This window comes from Vipera ursinii (genome assembly GCF_947247035.1).
Source record: "Vipera ursinii genome assembly, chromosome: 2".
NCBI lineage: Eukaryota > Metazoa > Chordata > Lepidosauria > Squamata > Viperidae > Vipera > Vipera ursinii.
The window spans coordinates 232,250,136-232,275,859 of NC_139513.1; the positions used below are offsets into that span (position 1 = coordinate 232,250,136).

At 39.2% G+C, this 25,724-nt stretch overlaps 2 protein-coding genes across 16 annotated transcripts in view; one reads left to right on the forward strand and one right to left on the reverse strand.

The window, feature by feature from the left end:
* The window catches only part of NAA35 (N-alpha-acetyltransferase 35, NatC auxiliary subunit), a 29,488-nt gene extending 19,684 nt beyond the window's left edge, over window positions 1-9,804 (forward strand). For all 4 annotated transcript variants that reach the window (XM_083355862.1, XM_083355864.1, XM_083355861.1 and 1 more), the window contains 7 exons: window positions 510-688; window positions 5,356-5,492; window positions 6,391-6,458; window positions 7,253-7,393; window positions 7,809-7,931; window positions 8,880-8,960; window positions 9,427-9,804. In XM_083355862.1, the coding sequence (XP_083211988.1) occupies window positions 510-688; window positions 5,356-5,492; window positions 6,391-6,458; window positions 7,253-7,393; window positions 7,809-7,931; window positions 8,880-8,960; window positions 9,427-9,486 (789 nt within the window). In that variant the 3' untranslated portion in view covers window positions 9,487-9,804. The remainder of the gene's footprint in view (window positions 1-509; window positions 689-5,355; window positions 5,493-6,390; window positions 6,459-7,252; window positions 7,394-7,808; window positions 7,932-8,879; window positions 8,961-9,426) is intronic.
* GOLM1 (golgi membrane protein 1) overlaps window positions 1-25,724 on the reverse strand; it is a 47,710-nt gene that overhangs the window by 4,602 nt on the left and 17,384 nt on the right. For 2 of the 12 annotated variants that reach the window (XM_083355871.1, XM_083355873.1), the window contains exons 4-11: window positions 24,146-24,200; window positions 21,218-21,320; window positions 18,410-18,539; window positions 17,968-18,024; window positions 17,062-17,227; window positions 14,164-14,472; window positions 13,227-13,352; window positions 11,880-13,002 (exon numbers count right to left, since the gene is read on the reverse strand). In XM_083355871.1, the coding sequence (XP_083211997.1) occupies window positions 12,929-13,002; window positions 13,227-13,352; window positions 14,164-14,472; window positions 17,062-17,227; window positions 17,968-18,024; window positions 18,410-18,539; window positions 21,218-21,320; window positions 24,146-24,200 (1,020 nt within the window). In that variant the 3' untranslated portion in view covers window positions 11,880-12,928. Of the gene's footprint in view, window positions 1-5,538; window positions 5,700-9,412; window positions 9,535-9,777; window positions 9,914-10,342; window positions 10,520-11,879; window positions 13,003-13,226; window positions 13,353-14,163; window positions 14,473-17,061; window positions 17,228-17,967; window positions 18,025-18,409; window positions 18,540-21,217; window positions 21,321-24,145; window positions 24,201-25,724 lie in introns of those variants that run through there. The other 10 variants (XR_014491650.1, XR_014491652.1, XR_014491653.1 and 7 more) reach the window with 10 other exon arrangements.

Here is a 25,724-nt window from a genome sequence, read left to right on the forward strand (position 1 = left end):
AAAGACAAAGTGCTCAATTTATTAGCATCGTTCATGCAGTATATTACATTGATATGAAATAAAACTATTTTGATCATTATACGTTATTGCACACATTTCTGTTATTTGTTTTGATGTGAAAAAAGTGATAGTTTTGGATCTAAAATATAAATGCAGATACAAATGCTGGGATTTTAGTTTAGTGTTTTAAAGATTTGTTTAATCCCACCTTTATTTTTTGTAAGTAACTCATGGTGGAGAACATACATAAAGTTCCTTCTTCCTCCTGTGTTCCCCACCACAACCACCCTATGAGGTGGGATGGGCTGAAAAAGAGAGATGGGCTCAAAGTCTCCCAATCAGCTTTCATGCCTAAGATGGGTCCAGAATTCACAGCTTGGGGCCTTAACCACTAGATCAAACTGGCTCTCTTTTTGTTAGAATTGTTAGAACATTGTTTTCATTGGTCAGAATTTCGTTAGTATAATCACAGTACTCACAGTTGCATTAAGCTGATTTTTTTTACTTAGGCAGAGAAAGTGGACGCAGCTCTTCACAGTATGCTCTTGAAACAAGAACCTCAAAGGCAGCATTTGGCATGCTTGGGAACATGGGTCCTATACCATAATCTTCGCATTATGATACAGTATCTTCTCAGTGGGTTTGAACTTGAGCTATATAGTATGCATGAATATTACTACATATATTGGTAAGAGAAGTTAACTACTTGCAAATTAGGTGAATGTGCTATCCAGACCCAACTCAAAAATATAGTGAAGCATATATGTGTCTAACAAGTTGCTTAGGTAGAATTGTATCAGTGTTCTCCCATTGATCATGATATGTCATAGATTCCATAAATAGTTACTACTCATATTTAAACATATTCAGTGTTTTTGATACTTCACTAAATTTGTTTATTTTTTCTAAGCGTCATGCAAAATTAATGAGTTTTGCATGGCTTGGCTATTTTTGCTTATAGAGATAGTTGCATAAGATATATACCTAAAATGCTACTGATCTCCTTGTTTTATAATGCCTGTGTTTGCCTGAAGTTTTCTTTTAAGAGCAGTTAGTCTTAAAGCTTTGTAACTGGAACTGGAATATAGTCTTCATTGAGTGTGGATGTAAGAGAATCATCAGACAAACAGTCATGTGAAATAGTATACATGCCATATATATATTTTTCTTTTTTAACATATGCAGACATACCAATGTTTTATCTTCATTCAAACAGTATAAAAAGATAAATACAATGTAATTGAACAGAAAAACCCAATGGAAAATTGACTTTGAAAATATTTATTCAATAAAGATTTAACAGATATGGCATTTTCTTCTGTGGAAAAAGTAAACAAAACCTGAGATTGGCCCTTTTAACTGAAACAGTCTTTAAGTAGAACTCTCCATTTACTCTTTTTCAGCCATTGTGTGGTAGATTTACTAGAACACGGGTCGGCAACCCGCAGCTCCGGAGCCGCATGCGGCTCTTTGAGCCGTCTCCTGCAGCTCCCAGCCGCCCGGTGCGCGCGCACCTCTTCGAACGGGCAGTGGTGCGCGCGCACCTCTCCAAATGGAGAGTGGCACCGCCCGTTTGGAGAGGTGCACACGCACCTCTTCGAATGGGCGGAGGTGCGCGCGCACCTCCCCAAACCTTTGGAGAGGTGCGCGCGTACCTCCACGCGAACGGGCAGCGGCGCCGCTCTTTGAGAAAGCTGCCGCGGCACATTTGCAGGCTGCCAAAAGCGGCAGCTTTGGAGACGGGCCGCGGCAGCTTTCTCAACAAGCGGCGCCGCTGCCCATTCCGAGAGGTGCGCGTGCACCTCCCCAAACCTTTGGAGAGGTGCGCGCACACCTCCGCGCGAACGGGCAGCGGCGGCACTCTTTGGGAAAGCTGTCGCGGCAGGTTTGCAGGCTGCCGAAGGCGGTAGCTCTGCAAACGGGCCGTTGTGCAACCGGGAACCGTTTCTATCACACATTAAAAAATGGCAACCATGCACGTCCGCGCATGCGCAAGAAAAAACCATTTTGCGCATGCGCAAGACGTTTTTGCGCATGCGCGTGCATGGACGCACACACGCGGCTCCCACTTTTTTTTATGTGTGATGGAACCGGTTCCCAGTGGCTCTTTTCCTTTTTCAGGTTGCCGACCCCTGTACTAGAACGTTTAGGATCACTGTCACTTTCTTTAAAGCTTCCATCTACTAGCTGGTGATTTCCCATTATCCTCAAGCTCCTTGACTACAAAAAAGAATTCATAGTAGATTCTGTGATGGAGAACTGCCCAGGCCCTGATACAGCATAGCCCCAAGCCACGACATTTCCATCACTATGTTTTACAGTTGGTGTTAGGATCTTCTGGTGAAATGCTGTATTTTCACCAAATGTGTCTCTTGATACTATAGTCAGTTTCTGTATCATTATCTTTGCTTCTCCTGTCCAGAGCACATTCCTTTCAGAAATCCTGTTTTTTGCTTAGGGGTTAAAGAGAAAACTGTAGTCTTGCCCCAGCGTCCTTTCTGGACAACAGAAGTTTCCTCTTGATATACCTCCCATGTAAATCTAATTTGAGCAGCTTCTTTTTAATGATAGACACATGCAGTTTGACATCAGTAGTGGCAAGAGCTGACTCGAAGTCGCATGATGAAATTCTGGGATTCTTAGTGGCTCTGTTCAGCATCTTGTTTTGCTGTTGGGCTGAGCTTGCTGGTGAGCGGGCAGTTATTTGAAATCTTCTCAACTTGCTTGATGTCTAGTTGTTTGGGAATCTTTAAAAACCCTTCCCAGAATCACAGGCGTCAAAATACCATTTTTTTCTGAAAGCTTCAGAGAGCTCTTTTGACCTAGGCATGGTGATAACCACCACAGTAAATCAAACTGCTTTGAGGGTGACAGGGCATGCCGGGAATAACTGGCTAGTCTCATAATAAACTAAAGAAGTTGTCAAAGACAACCTTTCTACAGAATCTTATTGTGTGTCTACATTAATTGGAGTAAAATAGTGCTTGTTGTCTTGGGCATCAGTTTCCTTTCTTCCATTCTATGCTTTGAGGAAAAAAGGGAGTTTTTGTGGGGGGAAAACCAAATTCTTTTAATGAGAGCTGATGTGTAATATGATTCAATAAAGGATCTATACATTTAAATTATAAAGTTGTCCGGAAATACTACGTATGATTTTTATTTTAGTTATCAACTTATTTGAAAATAAACCATTTTTTCTCCAATGGTTATATTTCTTCTGCTTAAAAATAAAGTCTTATCTAAATTAAAGCCGGTTATAAAATTAAAAATAATAAATTGATTTAAGATGCTGCTTTTAACCTTTAAAGCCCTTCATGGTCTGAGACTGAGTTATGTGAGGGACTGCTTCTCCCCAGTTATATCAGCCTAGACCAGGGGTAGGCAACCTTGGCTCTTTTATGACTCTTGGACTTCAACTCCCAGGAATTCTGGGAGTTGAAGTCCATGAGTCATAAAAGAGCCGAGGTTGCCTACCCCTGGCCTAGACCATTAGATCCGACAGAAAGGACATATTGTGGATACCATCTGCCAGGGATTTATCTTTGGCAGGTCTCAAATGGCAGGTCTTGTCTGCTGTGGCACCTGCCTTATGAACATTCGCCCCCAACATTAGGTTAGCTCTATCCCTTTTGATGTTCTAGAAGTCCCATCTTGAGACCTGGTTACACCATCAGACCTAAGGGTCCCAGGGAACTGCAGACTTGTTTAAATGGTTCCACTATTGAGGCAGATGTTATCTCTCTGTTTGTATATAATAATAATAATAATAATAATAATAATAATAATAATAATAATAATAATAATAATAATAATAATAATAAAAATAATAGTTGGAAATGACCTTGGAGATCATTTAGTCCAACCCCTGCTCAGGCAGGAAACCCTATAACATTTCAGACAAATGGCTTTCCAATCTCTTCTTTAAAACTTCCAGTGTTGGAGCATTCACCGCTTCTGGAGGCAAGTTGTTCCACTAGTTAATTGTTCTAACTGTCAGGAAGTTTCTCCTTAATTCTAGGTTGCTTCTCTCCTTGATTAGTTTCCATCCATTGCTTCTTGCCCTGCCCTCAGGTGCTTTAGAGAATAGCTTGACTCCCTCTTCTTTGTGGCAGCCCCTGAGATATTGGAACACTGCTATCATGTCACCCCTCACCCTTCTCTTCATTAAACTAGACATACCCAATTCCAGCAACCGTTCCCTATATGTTTTAGCCTCCAGTCCCCTAATCATCTTTGTTGCTCTTCTCTGTACTCTTTCTAGAGTCTCGACATCTTTTTTACATTGTGGTGACCAAAACTGGATGCAGTATTCCAAGTGTGGCCTTACCAAGGCATTGTAAAGTGGTATTAACCCTTCATGTGATCTTGATTCTATCCTTCTGTTAATGCAGCCTAGCACTGTGTTGGCTTTTTTGGCAGCTGCAGCACACTGCTGGCTCATATTGAAGTGATTGTCCACTAGGACTCCGAGATCTCTCTCACAATTACTACTGTTGAGCAAGATACCATCTATACCAGTGATGGCGAACCTTTCAGAGACTGAGTGCCCCAAAACTGCTCCCGCCCCCTACCCGTCTGCCCCCGCTCTATCCCCCACCCACCCACAGGGCCACCCACCGCCTCCACGGCCCGCTGCGGATCACCCAGGCAGCCCAGCAGCACCATGGCAGCTACACCCTCTGCCCGTGCCCCGCAGCCTCAATTGCGATGGGGCATGAGGGCGGATTCTTGTCCCCACTGCCATGTCCTTGGCTGCGCTGCTCCACATGGGCCATGCTTGGGTTACTCTCATCCAGGGGGGGCTGCTGGTGAGGAGGGGACCACAAGGGGAGGCAGGGCTGGTGCGACAGCGCACATGCCCACAAAGAGGGCTCTGAGAGCCACTTTTAGCACGTGTGCCATAGGTTCGCCACCACTGATCTATACCAGGGGTAGGCAACTTTGGCTCTTTTATGACTCGTGGACTTCAACTCCCAGAATTCCTGAGCCAACTTGGCTGGCTCAGGAATTCTGGGAATTGAAGTCCATGAGTCATAAAAGAGCCAAGGTTGCCTACCCCTGATCTATACTATATCTGTGCATTTGGTTTTTCTTGCCTAAATGTAGAACCTTACTTTTTTCACCATTGAATTTCATTTTGTTAAATAGCACCCAACGTTCAAGTCTATCATTATCTCCATTTCTAATGCTGATTTTTCTGTTTTTAAATTTGTTTTAATGTGTTTTTATTGACAATTGTACATCAACAAGTCACTTTTCTTGACAAAGGCATTTATATAAATATGATTAATAAATAAACAAATAAATAAACAACAATTAGCAAATGTTTTAACTTAAGCATTCTTTCTACAATAGGTACCTTTCTGAATTTTTGTATGCATGGCTAATGTCAACACTCAGTCGTGCTGATAGTTCTCAGATGGCCGAAGAAAGAATAATGGAAGAACAACAAAAAGGCCGGAGTAATAAAAAAACGAAGAAAAAGAAAAAAGGTATATTTTTGAGACAAATCTTGCAAATACTTCATTCTTTTGCTTGAGGCATCTTTTTGATATGTGAACCTATGGTTGCCTTTTTAATGTTCAGCTCCATGGAGCCATTGAAATTAAATTACATATGTTCTTCCAGGTAAGCAGTTTCATTAACTTCAACCTCATTCTTCAATAAAAATGTTTATTTGACCTTTTGGAGTTGGGGCACTAGAAAAAACAACAGTAAAAAAACATCTATATGACCTAAGTTTAGATTTTTTATTGTGCTAACCACAATCTGTCAGCAGTTAAAAATAGCCTTATGGCAACCAACAATACATTAAAGTATGATATAATACCTATAGCATAGACATTGTAAAATAAATTATTAAGCAACAACAATAATAATGGAATATGATCTTAATTCCTTATTGTGTTCTTGAATAAGTTTAGAAGTTTGAACTTTTTCCACTAATTGCATTTTTCCATTGAATAACTGTTTGTGTTTTTCCCAGATAAGCTTGTTTCATCCTAATTTTAGATATATCAGGAATTTCATAATTCATTTGTCATGCAGTGTAGCTTGCTTTTATCATTAGAAGAAAAAAGCAGGTCTCCCCCCCACCCCAATTGTGTAGCTTTATTTGCTTATAACTCAGATGGCTTGTAAAATAAACAAATAATTTTCCATTATTACTATTTGTGGCCACTCAATAGTACATTACAAAGTGGCCTTTTTGAGAGAATATTTAGCATATATGTCTCATTGTATAGATTCTATAGTAGGAATATTTCAAGTTCTGCATATTAATAAGTATACTTATGAGATCTGCCTCATTTTTTAGATTATAGGTTTTTAAAAATATTTCAGAAGTTAGCATAATTTTACGTTAATGTTTTCTACGCATAAAATTCACAGCTCGTCCTCTGAGCAGAGAGATTACCATGAGCCAAGCCTATCAAAATATGTGTGCTGGAATGTACAAGGTGATGTATTACCCATTATGTAATTCAATAATGCCTCCTTAAGTAACACCAGCTGCCTGCAATTAGTGCAGGTTCGAGTCCCACCAGGCTCAAGGTTGACTCAGCCTTCCATTCTTCCGAGGTAGGTAAAATGAGGACCCAGATTGTTGGGGGCAATTAAGCTGACTTTGTAATAATGCCGCTTGGGGGTGTGTGAAAGCCCTAATAAGCAGGCATATACATAGAATGAAGGCTACTGCTAAGCTTGTAAGCCGCCCTGAGTCTTCGGAGAAGGGCGGGATATAAATGGAATTAAAATAAAAAAAGGTTTTTTTACATTGTATACCCAAACTGGTTGAGGAATTTTGAGAGTTGAAGTCCACTAGTTTTAATGTTGCCAATGTTGGGCATCCGTGATCTAGGTCTTTAGCATAAACACTTATAATTAGACCTGACAATCTTTGGTAACCAATCCAACAAGCAATGCATTGGTGTTAAATTGCTAACCTCTTTATAGTCATTAGCAACTGGGCTACCACATTTTGGACCATCCACAGTTTATAAGTACATTTCAGTAGTATAGTTACATGATAATAGTATGAATTGTTGTTAAAAGAGCTAGTTGCATTTAATTCCAGTGATACAGTTATGAATAATATTTCATGAGATAATTGCTAAGGTGGAATGTCAAGAATCATATGCAGTTATAATCAGCAATACAAACTATTTTTCCAATTATTTCTAACAAGTATGTATATTAACATTTCTATTGCTGCTGTTGTAACAAACTGTTTTTGCCTTGTATTTTCCTGAAGACTATGATTGCTTTTGACATGGATGGTAAAGTGAGGAAGCCAAAATTTGAACTTGATAGTGAACAAGTTCGATATGAGCATCGGTTTGCCCCATTCAACAGTGTCATCACACCACCACCTGTGCACTATTTGCAATTCAAGGTGAATCACATTACTCCATGTTATTTTCATACTTTAATTTTTTTTAAAAAGTCACAAATCTTGTTAGTATTTTCATCTTCTCAAGCAATTGTTCTTGGTGGTATATATTTCTTTGCCTTGGAATGAAGGCAAGAAACAGTAGTTGACATCAAGTCACATCCCAAAACTGTCTTTAAAATATGAAATAGCATTTTACATGGTGTGTTACTGGTGTTGAAAAATATGATAAATTTGTTAGTTTTTACAGTAACAGAAGTGAAGAAATCATTGCCTATTTTATTATAAAGTTATATCTGAACTAATAATTAAAATAGTTCTTCCGTGTGCTCTTTTCACCAAACCACAACTTAGTTTTAAATAAATTGCATAAGGATATTTTATTGCTTCAATTTTAAAGGATATTTATTATATTTAGGAAATGTCGGATCTAAACAAATACACTCCTCCACCTCAGTCTTCTGATCTCTACATGGCTGCTAGCAAACACTTCCAGCAAGCTAAAATGATACTGGAGAATATCTCTAACCCAGATCATGAGGTAAAAATCTGACTATAGAATGGAGAGAGTAAATTAAAACTCACTTATGGTATTCAAACACTACTGAAGGGAGGTAAATGCAGATTGTCTACATAACTCTGCAAGCATAAACTGTCAAGTGTCAAATGATCTATTATTGTTAAATATCTGAAGTTTTTTTGAGACTTAATTGCTTGATATTTTATAATGGAACCTTATTTTTTTCTATATTAATTTTGGGTAAAAAAATGAAGTACTAATTAAAATGCCCTTTTTAACTATAAAAGATGGTTGTTTTTATTATGTCACACAGGTTTTAGAAGAATTAAGTTTATAAAGGCTATTTAATATTAATTCTAGCAGTTTATAGAATGATGTTGCTGATGTTACAATTCAGCACTGGGTCTCTAGAAGCTTTATAGTGGCATTTTCTGCACATTCTTAAAGATTTTTTTAATTATTATAAACTAATTAGCAAGAAAAATCAGTTGAACAGTATTAAAAATGTGATATAATTTGAAATCAATCATGATAAAGAGATATATGGCCAGGGAAATAATTATAAATAGAACTGCTTCTCAGAATTGAAATTCTAGTTCTTAACATTATTTATTATTTTACCTATGAGTTCTTTCCTGTTAATTAATCAGAAATATGCTCTGCATCCTCTTTTGTAACTTTGTAAAGAACCAGAGAATTTGATCATCTCTAAATATCCTTTAAAAGATGTTGACAACAACCTAGCAGCATTTTGCATCCTTACCCAGAATGTTGCAATATATGTTGGAATATTGTCAATATTTGGAAAGCATATCATTGTGCTTATTACTTATATGTTAGAACAATATGTTTGTAAAGTGCATGTTAGTATACAACTAGGTTAATAAGTAAGCCAGTCTTCACTGCAACTGGCCTTTTAACTATGAAATTTTTAACTTTTAAATATGAAACTTGACTATCTCTGTCTAGGTCAATCGAATTCTCAGAGTTGCCAAGCCCAATATTGTGGTTATGAAATTACTGGCAGGAGGTCACAAAAAGGATTCTAAAGTAAGCAAATTGCAGTTAAATTAAAGCAGTTGCCATGGGAACAAACTGAAGTCTGCCAAATGGGGGCAGTCATATTGAACTGTATCCAGCAGAAATCTGAAATATCTGTAATGGAGGTTTGGGGCCTGGCTACAAACAAATTTGGGATGTATAGTGTGGACAAAACGGGGATGCCCTCTTGCATGAGTATACATCGCAACAGAGCTGCAGTTCCATGTTTGAGGTACTTGGTTACGTGTGATGATCTAACATATTTCTACAGTTACAAACAATAACTGAAAATTTTGTTTATTCAGGAGATTCATTGAATTTAGTTCTTTAAATTTCATAATATGTCCATCGTTCCCTCTCTCCCACCCCTTTGGAATTTTCTGGTATACTTAATATTTTAAAAATCTACTTGGAATGACAAAATTCTTGAAAAGCTATTTTAAATTGATACTAATATATATATTTATTTTTCCAGGTTCCTCCGGAATTTGATTTTTCTCCTCATAGATACTTCCCAGTAGTGAAACTTGTTTAGGAGAACAGGTAAATTATAATTTGCTCGGAGATTCTCCTTTGTGCTGTGCTGAAAAAGGACAGAAAACTCTTGGTCAAAAGTACTGATATCAGGAGCAATTTCATTCAATCCTAAACAGCTGGAATAACTGCTGTTTTAAAATGGTTTGTGTAAAGTTCTTTTGCTGGAGCTGATTTGATAACTACATTGTTGAAATTGTATGTTTTTATTTTATTGTAGAGTTATCTATAAATCATTTTTATGAATGGTGTTGGAACATTTCATAACATGCTTGACCACTCTGAAAATACAATGCAATAAAAGAAACTGTTGTTTTGATATGCATTAGAATTCATTTGTAAAGAAAATTTGTATAACATGTGATAACAGTCTCCCATATTCTTCAGAGGTCTAGGCTGTGGTAGAATGGAAAGATGGAAGCCTTTTCCTACAAAAAAACGTACAGACACACGTTACCAAGCCTGATTACATTTGGCAAAAAGCTACATCAGGTCTCACCAAAGCATGTGAGAAATGTGTTATGGTTTAATGAAACCAAAGTTGAATTTTTTGGCTTTAATTCCAAAATGTATGTTTGGCACAAAAGCAACACTATGCATCATCAAAAGTACACCATATTCAAAGTGAAGCATGGTGGCAGCATTATTTTATTTATTTTTTTATTTAATCCCATTTATATCCCGTCCTTCTCCAAAGACTCAGGGTGGCTTACAATTTAAAGCACAAATCAATGTGCTTAGCAATAGCCTTCATTCTATGTATATGCCTGCTTATTACGGCTTTCCCCCCCCCCTCAGCGGCATTATTACAAAGTCAGCTTATTGCCCCCAACAATCTGGGTCCTCATTTTACCTACCTCAGAAGGATGGAAGGATGGATTATGTTTTGGGGCTGCTTGAACTAGGGCCGTAGTCAAGATGGAGGTAATTATGAACAGTTCCAAACATGAGTCATTTTTGGCACAAAACCTTTAGGCTACTAAAATGCTGAAAATGAAGAGGAATTTCATCTTTCAATAGGACACAAAGCATACCTTCAAATCAACAAAATAATGGCTTGATCAGAAGAAGATCAAAGTTTTGGAATGTCCCAGTCAAAGCCCGAATCTGAATACAATTGATAATCTGCAGTGTGACATGAAGAGGGCTGTGCACAGGATATGCCCTGACAATCTGACAGATTTAGAGTGCTTTTGCAAGGAAAAGTGGGCAAAGAATCTCAAGATGTGTCATGTGATAGGCTTCTACTCCAACAGACTAAATGTTGTCATAAAATCAAATGGTGTTTCATTTAAGGGTGTGCACACTTACACAACTAAGTTATTAGGTTTTTTTTTACTATTTCCCCCCCAAAAAGATTTGTTTTTCAATTGAATTGTACAGCTTATATATTAAAGATGAAAAAAAATCTGAAGTAATTTTTCTTGCTCTGATATTTTTTAACAACTCAAGAACCTGACATTTTAACGGGTGTGTAGACTTTTCCCTCCTGCTATAATACAAATATCAATTTCCTTATAAAACAAAGTCCGCCTCAGGATTACCTTTTTATGAGTCAGTTAATTGCAGTATCTAACTTGAAGCAAATGCATGGGGGGGGAGTTCACACATTTGAATTGCAGGTAATCTTCAGGTGACAACAGTAAGACTAGAATTGCCATCACCAAGCAATGTGGTTATAAAGCGCAACATCACATGACCACATCACTTAGCAACCCCAGCAGTTCAGTTGCCATTGTAACTCCAGGAATATGCAGGCCGTTAAACCTCACATGGACATGGGATGGGCAAGCTGGTGGGCATGACCTACAGGTAGGTGGATGGATGCCAAGGACAAGATGCCATAAATGGATGCTGGCAGGTGAAAAAGCAGTGGGAGCAACTTGTGACCTACCAGCTTTCTCATTGATTTTACTTGTGGAAAGCTGGCAGGGAAACCCCACACATGGTACGCAGCAGCCATCATAATTTTAATTTTAATTGGGGTTTTTATTTTATTTTTTTCAGGGATGTAATTTTTTTAAAATTGTTTTTAACTTTTGTATTCCTTGTTTTAAATACCCTGTAAACCGCCCTGAGTCCTTCGGGAAAGGGCGGTATATAAATCCAATAAAATAAATAAACTAAATCAGTTGCCAAAGGCCCAAACTGCAATGAGATTGCAAACCCATGGAAACTTTGGTCGTTGAATGAATGGTCATAACCCAAGGATTACCTAGCAGTGATGATGTTACCTAGTTTGGGTAATGAAACATCTGGAAGAAAATAACCAAGCTCAAAGAGCACCAAGGACCACTTATTTCTACCAATGAAAATTAGCATTTTTGACAGATTAACAACTATAATTAAAGACTAATTATAGCATTTAAACAAAACACACATTACAGGACACTGTTCCCAATGAGTGCAATATTTTATTGATAGTGACCTAACAACCAAGTTATAAGACACTTGAGAACCCACTTATTTTATAATCAAGAACTTAATCAAAATAAATCCAGTATTTTCAAATAAACAAAATACTATAGTAATCTGTAAATCATCCCTTTGTTGTACAAAATAATTGTATTGCACTTATTCTATTCTAGTTATCTTCAGCAGGGCTAAAGTGCTATAATCAGTGTTGACATCAAATTGGCATCATGTCCTAAATGATACTGCAATTCTTTACACAAAAATAAGATATGAGCAGCAAAACATTTAGGGTCCATATTTTTCCATATACTCAAGTATAATTTAAGCAACATAGTTGGCTATTCTAATATATTAGAATTCCGGAATGTGTAAGGCCTGTTTTACATAAATGCAGGAAATCCCCTGCATTTGGTTAATACTTAAATCATTCCTACAATTCAAAAAAGAAAAGTGTTCAAATAAAAAAGATGTAGAATATATAACTCACTTTTATGCAACATTTACTTGAAACCATATCCCACTGTACTAGATAGGCCCTCAAAGCAAAGCACTTAAAGGAGTTTAATAAGTTCCTTGGGATATTTTTTTTTTCCTGAAGGAAGCTTCTGTAGAAAAAAAGTATAAAATCTGACTTTCTCAATTTGGTTTATAAACTAAGAATAATGTTGGAAGTGATATGAACAGAAGCAGGACAAACAGTATCTCTCAAGCTACAGTCTATACAATATTCTCAATTTTTAGAGCAAGACTATTTGTATCTAAGGTGGTACGGTTATGATTCAAAAAGGAAACTATACCTGGTAGCTGAGTAACAGGTTGATTTCATATATTTTCAGGGGCTTATTTCCACCCTGCAACACTGGAATAGTCTAGTAGTTGATAGATGTAAAACCAGCCTATTAAGTCTGCAGATAATCTTCCTGATGGAGAGGAATCTGACCTGGTTTAAATCCCCTGATTTTTGTAATAAAAGTTTTGAATGGACTTGTCTAAATAGTTTTGCAACTGTCAAAAACTGAAATTGCAATTCACAATTTCTGCTGTTGAGCTCCCTTGAGCTTAAATAAGCGATTTTCCATTTTGGGATCTTCAAGATTTTGAACTAAAAAAAGAAGAAAAAATAATTAAAATGGAATAATTACGGTAAGTCATTACCTCTTTTTTACTCATATTATTCTTATCTGGGGATCATCATTCACTTTCCACATTGTGGAGAACTTTCATTTGTAAAGCCTTTCTTCCAGACAAGATTTGCAAGTTCATTAATTAAAAGTGAAACAAATTATAATACAAGCTTTCCAGAACATAGAAATTACAAAAAATTACCATGGAAGCTGTTTTGCTGGTTAACAAGAGCAGCCTGTTTATCTGTTTCAGATTCTGCCTCATTTGTATCTAAGTTGTAATCGACCTCTTTATTATCCTGGCCCATTCTTTTGATTTCAAGTTCACCTGTGAAAACAAGCCAAACAATAAATTCATGCATACAACTTCATGCAAATAGAAAAGCTGTCTTCTGATTTTATTGCACAGAAAAAAATTTACTGGACAATAATACATACTAAGAAAATTACTAATAATGTAATTAATCATACTATAAAGCCCTACATCAAGTTCCCTTCGTCCAGTGCGCTCCCACAGGGAGGGTGTTCTCAGGGTCCCACCGGTAAGAGATTGCCGGCGGGTAACACCCAGGGATAGGGCCTTCTCAGTGGGGGCACCTGCCCTCTGGAACCAGCTGCCAGTGGAGCTGAGGACTGCCCCCGACCTCCGTTCATTCCGCCGGGGCCTGAAGACCTGGCTCTTCGAGCTCTCTGGCCCAGGCTGAGGATTAATTTATTTTAATTGGGGTTTTATTTGTACAGGGATAAATTTAATCTTTTTTAAACTGGTTTTAACTTTTGTATTTTTGGTTTTTAATTCCCTGTAAACCGCCCTGAGTCCTCCGGGAAAGGGCGGTATATAAATGTAATAAAATAAATAAATAAATTTCCATATTATGCTTAACTATGGCTTGCCAAATGCTTATAATAGATGGATTTACATCACACGTAAGCCAGAATCAAACATACAAACAGTTTGATCAAGCAGAATGAAACCATATAGTCTGGTTTTACTTCAGATCATGTTAACAAATCAAATTACACAATTTACATTTAGTGCCATGTATAACAACATACAATTCTATAAACATTAAATCAATTATTCTACTTTCTCAAATACTGCAACCCTGATACAAACAGAAAACCATCTTTATACTAACCATTTTTATTAGTTTCCTGGTCATCCTGCTGCAAGTCATCATTTAAGAGATCCTCTCGTTCAATTTCTTCAACTTCGTTTGCTTTTTTGACATTTTGGTGGGCTATAAGTTCTGACAATTTGCTAGTCTGGCTTTCTACTGAAGCTTCTCCAAATACATTTCTAATTTCCTTGTGGTGACTCAGTTCTGGCTCTGGTTCAGGAGGAAATGCTTTATGATCTCTGCTAGAAATCGAAGGTATTTGTGGATGGCCTTGATTGAGAAGAACCTCCTCTTTCCTGGACTCTTCATTAGGAACGTCACTAGTTCCTTACATAAACAGAAGAATCATTTTTAGAGCTGATTTAAATAATTCAAAATTTAATATGATTTTTTTTCCTATGTTTGAATCACAGAATGGGATGTTCAGAGCAAGAAAATCTAAAATTCTTCCAGTTCTTGGGAGCTTTAAATTAAAAAAAAAAGAGCCAATGAGGCAAATTATTCAACTTGCAGCTCCAATTTTGGAGATCACTATAAGTTTCTATATAAGGTTCCAATAAGGTTCCAATATAAAAGATACATGTTGCCCAAGGTTGAACTGGGGAGTCCTTGGTGTCCTCTGAGATTGAATGTTTGCTTGGAGACATTTCATTGCCTGACTAGACAACACTATCAGTGCTAGGGACTGTGGAGGTTTGCTCTTTATTTACCGTATTTTTCGGACCATAAGACGCACTTTTTTTCCCAAAAGTGGGGGGGAAAACGAGGGTGCGTCTTATGGTCCGAAGGTGATCCGTATGGCCAGCCCCAACCTCCGCAAGTGGAAAGCAAGGGAGATTGTCAGGAGCACAAATCGGCACGTGCTGAGAAACGCCGATCTCACGCTCCTGCACTCTCCCTCGCTCGGTTTCAGCTTCCCTTGCTACAAGAGAAAGCAGGCTGAAACGGAGTGAGGGAGATTGCCAGGAATGCGAATCGGCTGATCTTGCGCTGCTGCAATCTGCCTCGTTTCAGCCTGCTTTCTCTTGTAGCCAGGGAAGCTGAAACCGAGCGAGGGAGTTTGCAGGAGCGCGAGATCGGCCGATTCGCATTTCTGGCAATCTCCCTCACTCCGTTTCAGCTTGCTTTCTGCAAGAGAAAGCTGGGCTGCAGGGCCGCCTCCGCGGGTACTGCTCTAATGCAGAGAGGGAAGGACAAAGAGGGAGGGAAGGAAGGAAGGAAGGAAGGAAGGAAGGAAGGAAGGAAGGAAGGAAGGAAGGAAGGAAGGAAAGGAAGGAAGGAAGGAAGGGAGGGACAATGGGAGAGGGAGGGAAAGAGAGAAAGAGAGGGAGAGAGAGAGAAGGAAAAAGAATTTTTTTTCTTGTTTTCCTGCTCTAAAAACTGGGTGCGTCTTATGGTCCGGTGCGTCTTATGGTCCGAAAAATACGGTATATATATACAGTCCTTGGGTTACAACCATAATGGAGCCTGTCCATTACGGTTAGAATTTGGGAGGGCCACTAAGTGAATTACTTCATTTAATGACTACTCCATTCCTGCTCCCCTACAATGCATTTGTTAACCAAACACATGGGTCATTAAGTGGAGCATGGGCTGGCCTCAGGGGTGGGGGAGACCCTGGGGGTTCATCATTGGCTTGGTGGCGCTAAAGAAAACGAGGATTTCTTTTTCTCTGTATCGCTAACCACACCTCTACCAGCATTAGTCTTGGAGACCTAAGGCTAGCTTTAATAAGGAAAGGAAAACAGAGTTCGTCAGCATTATTTTTTGCTCAGAAAAAAAGCCCATTGTGGGATTGTGCCACGTGGCCTAACAACAGAGCAGTCTATCCTCCTTCCCTGCCCGACCTCCTGAACTCTGGAGATCTTTGAAAGGTGAGCAATTGGTGACAGGATGGGGAGGCGTATGTGGAATTGGTGGAGTGGGAAAACAGGTCCAGTGCCTGGGGGGACCGACCTGGACGAGCAGAAAAGTGGAAGGGAATAGGCAAAGGGGCACACTGCAATGTCTCTGCAGTTGATCATAACAGTGAACAACCAGTGAATGTAAATGCAGTGAATACTGCAGTGAATGTAACTTCAAGACTGGGTACCTTTTGGAAGGTCCTTTGTAACTTCAAATGGTCACTGAGTGACCAGTTGTAAGTCGAAGACCACTTGTACAGTACTTCACCCTGCCAGTGTTGGTGGGGGTGAATTTTTCTCCTTGGTAATTCCTTGATCAGGATATTGTTTTCTACTTGGTTGATTATTTCAAGATTTTGAAAATTCTCCCTCTCCCAAATCATGTCCCATATGACGCTCCTAAAAATGTTTAAACCAGGAGTAGAAGTGGGGAAATTAAGGTATAGAACTCTACTGGGGAATCTTATCTGGAAGAAGTTTTACATTTGAAAGCTACCATTTGTCCAAAAGATGACAAGGGGTTTTTCCTGACTGTGAATTGAAAGGGAAGCAGTCCTCTTACATTCACCCTTCTTTGAAGAATGACCTCTAGTAGTGCATAGATACACATGTGAGCAGTATGCAAAATTCAGCAACCAAGTGGAACAAGAGACCTGTATAATATGCTCCAGCTCATACTCTTCTGGCAGCTGTTTGGCATTTTCCAGAAATAAATTCTACAGATTGAAAATGTTTCAAAGTGTCCTGGATATAGCATTCATATTCACTTAAATATCTAAATGACTTATTCAACTGCATGTATTGAAAACAGCCCATGACAGTAAAATAAAATTTATGAACTATTCACTGATTTAAGCAGTTATCATGTGACAATGATTCACCATTATTGAAGCAAAATAGATCACAGGATTTAATATAAACTTAACTCTTGACTCAGACCTCAGCTTCATATTCACATGATATCCTAATGACAAAATCAAAATGATATCATTGTTAACTGCTATATTTTTACCTTTTTCTCTAAGATGATTCAATTCTTCTTTGTTTAGTACAGACACTGGTCTTGAAACTAATTTCACAGACTCAGATATTTTTTTTTCTTGAGGTTCATTTTCCTGGTTTGTCAGATCATGGTGATCAATCTCTGTCTGTCCAAAAGTCTGCATCTGTATATTGGCCTTTTTGAAAAAAGAAAATAAATACAATATTTTTCTGCTTTGTTTTATATTGAAAAACAGTACAAAGTATTCTGTCCCCAAATTTTATCCCGTAGAATTTTGGAACTATAATTCTTTCTGATTACCCTTCCTGGGAGGTATAGTTTAATACACCTGAAGGACATAAGGTTAGGAAAGCGGATGTAGAATTCTCTAGCAGAATATAGTGCTGGCTTAGTACAGTTTAGTTACCTGCCCAGTTGTGCGAATATATTCAGAATATATTTAAGAGCATACCTCATCACTAAACTACATTTCTAAGTCCAAATTCTATATATGCAGAATTCTTAAGGTAAAGGGAAAGGTTCCCCCGCACATGCGTGCTAGTCGTTTCCGACTCTAGGGGCCAAAAGTCCTGAGAGCTATAGCCGCTTGTCATCAGGTGTCCAAGAACTCCAATATTTAGCACGTCACCTTGTTGACCTAGGCCAGGGGTCCCCAACCCCCAGTCCATGGACCGAAACTGGGCCACGGCATGCCAACAACCAGGCTGCACAAACAAGCAAAGCCCCATCTGTGGGACGCAGGCAGCACACAAACCCATGCACTCTCCGGTCCGTGGAAAAACCTCTCTCCACAGAACCAGTTCCTGGTGCCCAAAAGGTTGGGGACCTCTGACCTAGGCGGCAACTGATCCGATAACTTACTTTTCTGTAAGTTACATCTCACCATACTGTTTGGCTCCTCTGATGAGACCTTACCCTCCAGTTTGGTTGAACCTTTGACATAGCTCTCTTCTTCCTCAAAGCAAGCAAACCCTACAACCACATCAAGATAGTACTTCAGGGTCAGATTGTAAGAGAGGGGACCCGTAACACACCTTGCCCTGAAAGGCCATAACTGACCTATAACCTACAAGTGCACAGAATCCCCTGGCCACAATTGCCAACTCTTCCTTGAACAAGAGTCACGAGTCTAGGAGAACCCAAGATTATATACCAGGTCTACATGAGGCAGTATGACTCCATACAAAAACAAAGATGGCAATTAGTATGGACCAAATAAACCCAAACCCAGAGCCACACCATCTTGCCAGGGGAGATGGGGTTTATTGGGTTCAACCCTAGTATATTGTTCTGAAAAATGAGATTATTCAGTTTATATAAAACTGTAAGTTATCTATAAAAAGCATTACAATCATACTTGTTTTCCTGATATATCTGTAGTAAGTTCTTTTTTCTTTTCTTGTTGTATCTTGCTTTCTTCTGGTGATAGTTTTGGTTTTTCTTCACATTGTTCCTTCAGTTCCTCCATCTTATTAAGACACTTTGACCTTGAAGCAAAGAACCAAATATAGAACAAACAATATACACAATCTATAATCCACTAACCAACATGTTATGGTTACTCTTTGGTAGGAAATGGGGAGACTCAGTTCAAATTACTACCCAGCCAAGAAGCTTATTAAGTGACTTTTGGCCAGTCACTATCTTCTGAGATACAGTGCTATTTACATTAGTGTTGTTGTGACAATAAAATTGAAAGTGGAAGAATGGGAGGGAACAGAGCATACAGTACTGCCTTGAATTCATTAAAGGAAGGCAAACATCGTAAATAATCTGAACATAGCCTGCCAATCATTTATTGTAGTTTAAAGGCTTCTTGTCAATGTTGGGAAACACCCAGGCAGGCAGGGAGGAGGCCCCACAAAAGATCCAGGACTGACAACTCTCCCCACCCCAAGCTCCATAGAGCCTTATTTAACTGTTCCCAAAGGCTGGCAGTCTGGAGAGATTCCTATATAATAGGCAGAATAAAGTAGGTATCTTGGACTCTCTATATGTTGATCTGTGGCTTATCCTGACAACAGGATTATTATCCTATTATTGCAGCCTTGGAAAGATCAGAAATCAAGATTTACTGAGCCCCCTTTCGGCTAATTTAGATAGCTGAGGAACACATGAAGCCTACTTTACATGAGAAAGGAAAATTTTTTCCAATCCCTCTTTGACTTCTCTTTTCCTTCTTTTGCACTCACCTTCCTAATGGTACGAATATAGCTAAGATCAACCAAATCAACTTTCATTTTAAATATGCAAATCATGCATATTTCTTGCATGTTTGATTCACAGCCACAGAAAATGTATTACTTCAAATACCAGAATTCATGAATCATTTAAGTAAAATGTTTAGATGTAGTAACCCATAGTGCAAGTATAGCTTCCTTCTGAAACATCATGACTTCAATAGGACTTGCTTCCATATACAGGTGAAACTCAAAAAATTAGAATATCGTGCAAAAGTTCATTTATTTCAGTAATACAACTTAAAAGGGGAAACTAATATATGAGATAGACTCATAACATGCAAAGCAAGATAGTTTAAGCTGTGATTTGTCATAATTGTGATGATTATGGCGTACAACTCATGAAAACCCCAAATCCACAATCTCAGAAAATTAGAATATTACATGCAATCAATAAATAAGGAGTGTACACAGAACAATATCGGACCTCTGAAAAGTATAAGCATGCATATGTACTCAGTACTTGGTTTGGGCCGCCCTGAGTCTTCGGAGAAGGGTGGGATATAAATGGAATTAAAATAAAAAAAATAAAATAAATTACTGCCTCAATGAGGCCTGGCATGGAAGCTATCAGCCTGTGGCACTGCTGAGGTGTTATGGAAGACCAGGATGCTTCAATTGCGGCCTTCAGCTCTTCTGCATTGTTTGGTCTCATGTCTCTCATCTTTCTCTTGGCAATGCCCCATAGATTCTCTATGTGGGGTTCAGGTCAGGCGAGTTTGCTGGCCAATCAAGCATAGTAATCCCACAGTCATTGAACCAGGTTTTGGTGCTTTTGGCAGTGTGGGCAGGTGCCAAGTCCTGCTGGAAAATGAAGTCAGCATCCCCATAAAGCTCGTCTGCGGAAGGAAGCATGAAGTGCTCCAAAAACTCCTGGTAGACGGCTGCGTTGACCCTGGACTTAATGAAGCACAGTGGACCAACACCAGCAGATGACATGGCTCCCCAAATCAACACAGACTGTGGAAACTTCACACTGGACTTCAAGCATCTTGCAGTGTGTGCCTCTCCATTCTTCCTCCAGACTCTGGGTCCTTGGTTTCCAAATGAGATGCAAAAGTTGCTCTCATCAGAAAAGAGGACTTTGGACCACTGAGCAACAGACCAGGTCTGTTTTTCTTTAGCCCAGGTAAGACGCTTCTGACGTTGTTTGTTGTTCAGGAGCGGCTTGACAAGAGGAATACGACATTTGAAGCCCATGTCCAGGATCCGTCTGTGGGTGGTGGCTCTTGATGCACTGACTCCAGCCTCAGTCCACTCCTTGTGAAAGTCCCCAACACTTTTGAATGGCCTTTTCCTGACAATCCTCTCCAGGCTGCGGTCATCCCTGCTGCTTGTGCACCTTTTTCTTCCACACTTTTCCCTTCCACATAACTTTCTATTAATGTGCTTTGATAAAGCACTTTGGGAACATCCAACTTCTTTTGCAATTACCTTTTGAGGCTTTCCCTCCTTATGGAGGGTGTCAATGATGGTTTTCTGCACAACTGTCAGGTCAGCAGTCTTCCCCATGATTGTGATTCCTACTGAACCAGACTGAGAGACCATTTAAAGGCTCAGGAACCCTTTGCAGGTGTTATGGCTTAATTAGCTGATTAGAGTGGGACACTTTGAGCCTAGAATATTGCACCTTTTCACAATATTCTAATTTACTGAGATTGTGGATTTGGGGTTTTCATGAGCTGTACACCATAATTATCACAATTATGACAAATCACGGCTTGAAGTATCTTGCTTTGCATGTAATGAGTCTATCTCATATATTAGTTTCCCCTTTTAAGTTGCATTACTGAAATAAATGAACTTTTGCACGATATTCTAATTTTTCGAGTTTCACCTTTATGCATATTATTCATATTCAGACTTAATAAAAATTGATTTGTACTCATTTTGAATATAAAAACAACTGATTAATGCAAACTTACATGTCAAATGAAAATTTTCTCTGGAGGTTAGTCTGATTATTCTGCAAGCTGTTGACATCTAATTCAAGCTTTTCACATTTGCTCTGCAATTTTTTCAAATTCTCTGCAGCAACATTTTTATTTTTAATAAAAGAGAAAAAATATATAAAAAGGTATGAAAGAGCAAAGATTTTTTTTCTCACTGAGAGACTTGTCCATAATAATTAGATTAAATAAAGCCTATTTGCTCAGGCTGCCAGACCTATGCTGAATAATCCAATTTATCTAAAAGAAAGTCCATTTTATTTCTATATGTTTCTGACTGCAGTCTTAAACGTACAATTGCATGATTGTCTTCCAACTTTCTCCTGAATTAGTTTTTATCTCTCTCCTTTTTTTCTTTTTACACAAGAAAAATGGATATTGGAACAGTAACCTTTATATGCATTTTTTAAAATATGAAAAATATATCCCCAGCATTACTCACACATATATTAAATATATAATATTGTCTGCTTCTACACTGAAAACCAGTAAAGTATTTCCAATTACTTCCAGTTTTTATCATTTAAGCTTTTAATATTGTAACAATTTACTTGAATCAGTATGGTTTAGTAGGTTGATATTTTAGTTTTCTGCACACAAATGTTTAACTATACACTGCTCCACATGCTTTCACAGGAAGCCATGGTGACAAGACACATGTAAATGACATAAATTATACAAATTGCATGAACTATATTATATAATGATATTTGCATGAGGTCACAATGCAGGAGACATTACTTGCTTCCTTATATCCCCTACTGATATCTATTTGGAATGATATCAATATATCACAAAATCTTTGTATTTTAAGGAATAAACAAAGTAATATATGGTCCTTCAAGAGTAGCCTTGAAATTTTTTCTTCATGTATTGTATTTCAAGTTCCTTTCTTCAGCCAATTATAATAACAACAACAACAACAACAACAACAACTGGAGAAGATAACAAAATAGAAAGACCTACAAATAGAAATAGAATGATTGTGGCAAAGGCAAGCAAGGATAGTACTAATAGTAATAGGCAGCTTGGGTGCAATCCCAAAACAACTGGAGCACCATTTGAATACCATTGGCACTGACAAATTTGCCATTAGGCAATTGCAAAAGGCTTACTACAGACATGTCAAACACAAGGCCCGGGGGCCGGATGCGGCCCGTGAAGTGGTTTCATGTGGCCCGCAAAGCCATCCTGGAAACAGTAAGGGAACGGCCCCCGCTGTCTTGGCCCTGGCCCAGGCTGGCCAGGAGCCAACGTACAATTTCATGGTGGTCATCTATGCTGAAATACATTCAGTCTTAGCTCCACAAGGCCATCTGGAAACAGCGAGGAACCGGCCCGTGCCGTGTCGGCACTGCCCCCTCGGCGCATGCTGGGGAGGTATCACCCTTTGTGAGGAATGAAGAAATGCACCAACGCCTGGAAATGGACAACACATGGCCCTGCCTACTTTGGGCAGGCTAGGGGTTGGGGAGCATTGTGCTTCTTTTCAGATTCATGCCACCCGGCTCAGCCTCTCGGCACTGTGAATAGAGGACCCCACTACCTGCCAAAACCAGGCAGACTAGGGGCTGAGCAGCATTGCGCAGGTAACATTGACTCTCACGCTGCTCATGGCATCCCCTCCCATAGAGCCCACCAAGCTGGATATGTGAAACAGGCGAGGGCCATGTGCTGGCCATTTCCAGGCAATGGTGCATTTCTTCATTCCTCACAAAGGATGACACTTCCCCAGCTGTGTTTCTTGCCTGTTTTTCTCCCTCCCTCATTTCAAATATTTTCCCACCACTCTGTTCTTTGGAAGGAAGGAGAAGGAAGGTCTGAGGGAAGTCCTACCTTTGTCCTGCCCTGCTGCCCTTTCACCATCCCCTTGCCCCCTCCTCCTGGCCTATCATGGGGTGTCTCCCATCCTATTGCTAAGGAAGCTTTGGATACAAAGCCAGGTTTCCTCACATGGAGAGGGAATGGGCCTCCCTCTTGATTTTGCCCTCGTACCCGTCATGAGTAACCTGGCTAAGGAGAGCAAGCACAGCAGCAGCAGCCTTGAGGAGGTAAATGCAGCTGGGCACCCCCTTGGGGAAGTGGGGCTGGGCTTAGTGCCGTGGGTGCTTGAGGGCTGGGCTAGGCATTTGACCTCCGCGCCACCACCCAGCCCCCCTCCCCCACATGGCCTGAGAGGAACAGTGAGGCTCCTCTGGTGGACCTTGCCTTGGCACTTCCCTGGTCCCATCTCCTTCTGCCAGAGACCCTCAGATTTGTCCCACTCCTGCCCAGCCCCCCATAGGCACCCTTAACACAAATGATGTACAGCTGGCCATGCCCACCCAGTAGGCCATACGCACTCCAGCCATGCCCACCCAGTAGGCCACGCCCACCCTGGCCACACCCAGCCGGCCCCCCAAGGGCAACCGCAATACTGATGCGGTCCTCAATGAAATTGAGTTTGACACCCCTGGCTTACTAGGAACTGCTTCCATCCTGCGACAATATCTATAATACCATCAAACATCCACATCTGCCTATCCTAGGTCCTTTGTAGGGACTCGATAGGTAGACAAAAATGCCAACTCCAGTCTGAACATCTGGTTGACTATATAATAATAATAATAATAATAATAATAATAATAATAATAATAATAATAATAATAATAATAATGATGATGATGATGATGATGATGATGATGATGATGATGATGATGATGATGATGGAAGGGATCTTTGAGATCTTCTAATCCAACCCCCTCCTCAGGCAGGAAACCCTATACAATTTCAGACAAATTATATATTAGGTTAACATTCTGAACCTATATTCTCTGGTGTCTTTTTTACTGTTTTGAAATGGGGAAAAAATGTATCAGTAAATACAGAAAAAAGTTGCAGTGATGATACTTTACTGAGATTTACCTCGAAGATTCTGGATCAGTTGTTCATTTATTGTGATGTTATTTAATAATGTTTCCTATAATAAAGAAAAAGGGGAAGTTTCATGGTTGAAAAATATTAGATCCAGCCTTAAATCATAGAGTAAATGAGTCAGTGTGACAAATCACATAATTAATTTAACAGAACTATTTTGAAATAGTTTCCTCTGCCTGTAATTAAGTCTAGATTTTATTTCAAGCCTTCAACATTTACTTTCTATATTCTCCTATTAGCATATAAATGTTAACTAATCCTTGGAAAGTGGCATTTGTTTCTTTTTGCAACTGAAATAGATTAAAAAGAACAAAGATTATAGTCTGGATATGTACTTCAGAAGTCTATATTGGAATAGTACCAAAATCTTGATTTAATTTTGAATCTGTATTTTGAAGCTGTATTTTCTCATCATTTAATTCTCAATTTACCTCAAATAACAACTAATTACAATTAATTCCACCAATATTTTATTCTTCCACACTGTAAAATATCTTGAATCAATTTTATTTCTAATTACATTATTCATCTACACATTATCTACATTATTCATTTAGAATTGCCAGCTCTGAAGATTGTATCAGAAATAGGCTGTGACACAAACTCAACATTATTAGAACAAATTTAACTCAGGCAAGTGGAAAAAATAATCAAATTCAAAATATGTATTGCATTATCTGCTTTTTAATATAACCTAATTTTTAATAAATCTTTGCTCATGTAAAAAAAGAAAAGACATACAGTTAGTATTTAGTTATCATATAAAGCAAATCTTTCAATAGGTGTCTGCAATTCTTGGCCTAGCTTGCAAGCAGATCGTACAGGACTGCTTCCTGGAAATGTTCTGAGTAAAATCTGTGTAAAATTGTCTAGATAACTAATTTAGGAATGGATAAACTTTCTTCAAGTAACACGTGTGTTTGTAAGGGGATTATGTCACAGTTAGCATTAATTAATTGTGGGCTGTATTGGATTTCTATGCAAATTCAGAAGAGGACTTCAGATACAGAAACAGCATGTTGATAATTTTATGTTTTTATTTTAAAAATACAGAGCATGGCTTAATCTATACAGGGAGAGACTTGTGAAAAATGAATAAACACTATCTGAAAACTGAAAACTACATAAGCATTCCAGCCTATGTTAAAGACAAGGCAGATTTGCCAATAGCTATACCGTATATACTTGAGTATAAGCCGACTCGAGTATAAGCCGAGACCCCCAATTTCACCCCCAAAAACTGGAAAAAGTTATTGACTCGAGTATAAGCCGATCCGCCGTTCTGCAAGCCTCTGCCGCCAGCAGAGGCTCGATCCGCCATTTTGCAAGCCTGAATACACAGGAATACCCTGTGTGGCCGCGGCTCTCGGGGAAGCCCTGGCTGTCCGCTTCCTCGCTCCACGCTGCCATTCGGGCCCGCGCGTTCCCCGGGCAAATCGCGGCACCCAGCAGGCGAGGAAACACGCCCGCTCCAGTCGCCCCCCCTTCCCTCAGGAGACGCGAAGCAAGTGACCGCCCGGAGCTTACCGAGGACTTGCGCGCGGCCGAGGCTTCGGTGCTTCCAGGA